This window comes from Solanum lycopersicum, chromosome 11 (genome assembly GCF_036512215.1).
Source record: "Solanum lycopersicum chromosome 11, SLM_r2.1".
Classification (NCBI taxonomy): Eukaryota; Viridiplantae; Streptophyta; class Magnoliopsida; order Solanales; family Solanaceae; genus Solanum; species Solanum lycopersicum.
Genome location: NC_090810.1, coordinates 53,338,041 through 53,342,575, shown reverse-complemented (window position 1 = coordinate 53,342,575; position 4,535 = coordinate 53,338,041). Strand labels below are relative to the sequence as shown.

General features: G+C 33.6%; 1 protein-coding gene across 1 annotated transcript; it reads right to left on the bottom strand.

The window, feature by feature from the left end:
* Positions 1-2,817: 2,817 nt before the first annotated feature.
* LOC101264088 (DNA damage-repair/toleration protein DRT100) lies at positions 2,818-4,198 on the bottom strand. Its single transcript, XM_004250811.5, has one exon. The coding sequence runs from the start codon at positions 4,118-4,120 to the stop codon at positions 3,023-3,025; it is 1,098 nt and encodes a 365-aa protein (XP_004250859.2). The 5' UTR covers positions 4,121-4,198; the 3' UTR covers positions 2,818-3,022.
* Positions 4,199-4,535: the final 337 nt, after the last annotated feature.

Genomic DNA, 4,535 nt, shown 5'->3' with positions numbered 1-4,535 from the left:
CTTCAACACCGAAAGCACACTCGAACCACGGCTAAGACGTCTAAACGGAATACCTCAGCCGAACGACGGAACTGAACGTATTTGTCAACTTCTTTTTGATCCCTTTGGTTTATCTCTATACCTATTTTGTTCTTGGCAATACTTTCTAAAACAGGTTGACAATCTCCTCTCAAACAGGACAGAAGAAGAACAGTCGAAAAGAAAAGCTTGTGATGAAGCTTGAAAAATTTTTAACCCCAAAATTTCCCAACCTCAAATTTCCAACCCCCTTTCTAAAGGAAGATGGGGTTTAAATAAAAGAATGATTAGGGTTTCCGGAGAGAAAGGCTGGAGCGATGATTTCAGGCCCATATCCGAATTTTAATTTCCGAAATCTTATCCAAATGCGGACAAATCGAACGGAAAAAGGGGGTGGTGGGTGGAGATCGATCCCTCGTCCTTGGCAAATGACGTGGCTCGATCCTACGATGCCAAGGACGATTCCACGCCGTCTTGCGCAATTGTAAAGGCGTACGACATCAGCAGAGTTGCAGGTGTCCGTTGCTACCTCCTCCATCACGCGCGATGAGGGAGACGAGGGAAGGGAGACAAGAAAACGCGTAAGGGAGTTTTTTTTCTGCGCGTCTTGGGGGGGGGGGGAATCTAAGAAAATTTTTCTTCTTTTCCGTCTGGGTCTTCTGTTTTTTCTGGAAATCGTTTGTTTTTTCTGGAAATCGTTGGGGGAGGAAAGGAGAGGGGAACCTGGGTCGGGCCTGGTAGGACTATTGGCGTTGGGTCAGGTCGCGGGGAATTGGGTTGGGAATTAATTTAAATGGAGGTGGGCTGGAAGGGAAAAGGGAATGGGCTGCTGAAATGGAAAGGGGATTGGATTGAGCTTGGGAATTAATTTAAATGGAGGTGGGCTGGAAGGGAAAAGAGAATGGCTGCTGTTTTCCTTTTCTTTTTTTAAAAATGGGCCTGGGTAGAGGGGAAATAAAGGTGGGCTGGATTTTAATATTAGTTAGATGGGTTATTTAGGAGAATTGGGATGACGTGTTTGGGCCTGGGTAGAGGGGATATAAAGGTGGGCTGGATTTTAATATTAGTTGGATGGGTTATTTAGGAGAATTTGGATGACGTGTTTGGGCCAGGGAATTAGTTTGTGGGCTGGGAATAATGAGTAAAAGCTTGGGTCAATAAGAACAAAAGGGAAGAGGCCCAAATTTGGTTTTTGATGTGTTTAAAGGGAAAATGGGTTGGATTTAATAAATAACCAATTGAATTAAAATGATAAAATTTGGCTAAACTTTAAATAAACGAATTTGTATTAATTAATCAACGAAAATCTTTATTTAGTAATATAATTATTTAAATTGTGATTCAAAATATAATCATAATTTTAAACTAAGATAGAATACTTACTAAAATTAAAATATTTTTGAGATGGTATTTTTTTTTTTGAATAATCATGAAATATACTAATTATATACATTACTATGTAAAAATATATATATTATCTAAAGTCATAAGAAACGACAAAAGTATCCGAAGTAACATAAAGTTCATACATTATATTACTATATTTTTGCAAAATTTATAAAGCTAATTAATTTAAATTGTTTGTAAAATTTACGAAGCCCGAGAATGAATTTATACCGGGGAGGGTCGAAATTGGATGTCAACATGTAATTTAAAATATAATATTACATTAATAATTATTGTATATAGAAATAAAGTTTCTTTCATGACTGTTTTTATTGTTGTAGAGTTAAAACATATTTTTTTAATAAATACTTTAAATATTTAGAATATAGCACTACGATAGTTGTTATCGTATATATGAATAAAGTTGCTTTATCGATTGTTTTTATTGTTGTGGAGTTAGAAATCATGTTGTTAAGTATTTCTATTTATCGAAGACAATCATAACAAAATGTATCACAAAGTTCATCAACAAAGCCAATTACAAACTCAACAGTATACATAAGTTGAAGCAATAGAGATGTGAAAGACTTTAAATCGATTTTTACGAATTGATTAATCAATGATTAGTATTTTATCATATACAAAACTTATGGTGCAAATATTACAATACAAAGATAATAACATTGTGGAAAATAAATACCACTTGTGAATATATATGAATATCGATGAGCTTTTTCAAACATATCAACATTTTATATATTCTCGCATACAAAATGTTTTAACTTATAATCGTATGCAATTCTCTATTTCCTTTTTGCATAGAACTTTTTTAGAATTTCAACTTTCTCAATTTAGGTTGTAAACGACACATTTATGTCGTATGACCGTTTGAAATAGATTATAAATTAATATATATTTCTTTGGAGGCTAATTATATCATATTCAGGAAGTTTTTTTAATCACAAAAATTTCGAATTTTTCATTACTCTCAAATACTTTTTTTGATTGTTCAATACATTGCAAATGACACTATTTGAGAGGAGTTTTGTATATATTCGAAAAGAAATAGATATAGAGAATTATAATATCTTAAGATATAAATTTATATAATTTTTTCAACAAAATATATGAAATTACATTAGATCCGTATCTCGAATTTGAAACTATCTAGTAGCTTAGTAAAAAAGAAAAAGAAGGCAAAAACAACTACGCATGATATTGATAACTCATAAGAAAAATACAAAACAAAAACTTTTACTGATTCTATGATTTTATTCAATATTCATGCCATTAACAGTTTAAAAATAACACCCTTCTTTTAACCCCTGCCTCGTCAGCCAAGCCATTACTTTATAACTAGTAAAAAGAAAAGGGAAAAGGGTAATAGAGTATTGTTTTTCAACATAAAACTAATTACTCATAACAAAATATATATATATATATATATATATATATATATAAAAGAAAGCCTTCATATATCCCGAAGCACAATTATACATTTAAAATCACAACTATATGCTTAAAAAAAACACTTTACTCTTCACATAATAATACAAACATATTCACCAATATATAGTGTTAATAAAAAAAAAAAATTTTAAAAAATAATACCTACACTTTAGCGACAAGGTTTAAGAGGCTTCCCACATAGACAATCATTGTAAGTAAAAGATGAAGCTTCCAGATGATCAAACGGAGAACCTTCTGGAATCTGTCCACAAAGATGGTTATGACTTACATCAAGGTGACCGATAAACGTCGCCGACGATATCGATTTTGGAATGCTTCCTTTTAATTTGTTATAAGATAAATCCATTACCATAAAATAAGATTTTTCGTCAAATGAATCGGGAATATAACCTTCCATAGCATTTTTACTCAAATTCAAAATGTTGATACGTGAATTCATCAAACTAGGAGGTATCGTACCAGAAATATGGTTACCATCAAGATTTAACGTTGCAAGTACGTGCATTTTACCAAGAGACGGAGGTATGGTACCAGACAGTTTGTTCAATGACAGATCCAAATCTGAAAGCCTGTAAATATACGAAATCGAATACGGTATAGGACCTGTTAACTTGTTTCGACTCAGTAAAGCTCGACTCAACATCCGTAATTTTCCGAAATTAGTCGGGATGTTACCGTAGATACCGTTGTTTCGGAGATCTAAATGCATTAATGAGGATAAGTTGGTTAATGACCGGGGTATGTACCCTGTAAGTTGATTTTCAGCTACGTTTAATACAGTGAGTCGACTTAATCGACCTATAGTTGAAGGGATTGAGCCGGTGAGCTTGTTTCCGACTAAGTCTATGATTCGAAGGAATGGTAAGGATGTAATACATGAAGGTATAGATCCAGTAATGCCTTTCCAATCAGCTATGGTGAGACTTGATAGCCTTTCTAATTTGCATATAGATGGAGATATCGTACCGGTCATGTAACCGGTACGATGAGCTTTTTCAAAGAGTGGATCTTCGGATTCACCTCGAAGGTTTATATCTGCTACGCGGTGAGTTGTGGGATCACAACTCACCCCGTACCACTCATGGCAACAGTCGTTGCCTTTCCATGAGTTGAAAATACCCAAGTGAGATTCATTTAGGGCAGCTCGGAATGATAATAATGCTGCCCGATCTGATGGCGGGCAGGAATGGACGGTTGAGATTATGGCAGCAAGTAGGATGGCAATGTACATGAAGCTGCCCATCATGAGGACGGTTTGTTTTTGTTTCTCTCTCTTAAAATTTACTTTCTCTCTCTAAAATGGATGCATTTTGAAATGAGTGAGACAAGGTAGGGCTGACTTATATAGTAGTATACAGTGAAGAGATTTTTATTTTTGTTTTGACGATTTTACCCCTCACGTGTGGTGTAACATTTTGACTCAACATGAGTAGGGATAAAGATTAAAAAATAAATGAGAAATAAAATTAAAATGGGATTTTTATTAATTAGGTGTTGAACCACGTGGCCAGTAGTCATCCAAGTTTTTGGAAAATGAACAAATTAAAAAAAAAAAATAGTATCATGTGTATTGTCTATTTGGCATTTTTTGAATTTCAAATGAATCTAAATTATCTTGATTTATTACAACACGGTGTTTTTATAGATATGAAATCTAATAA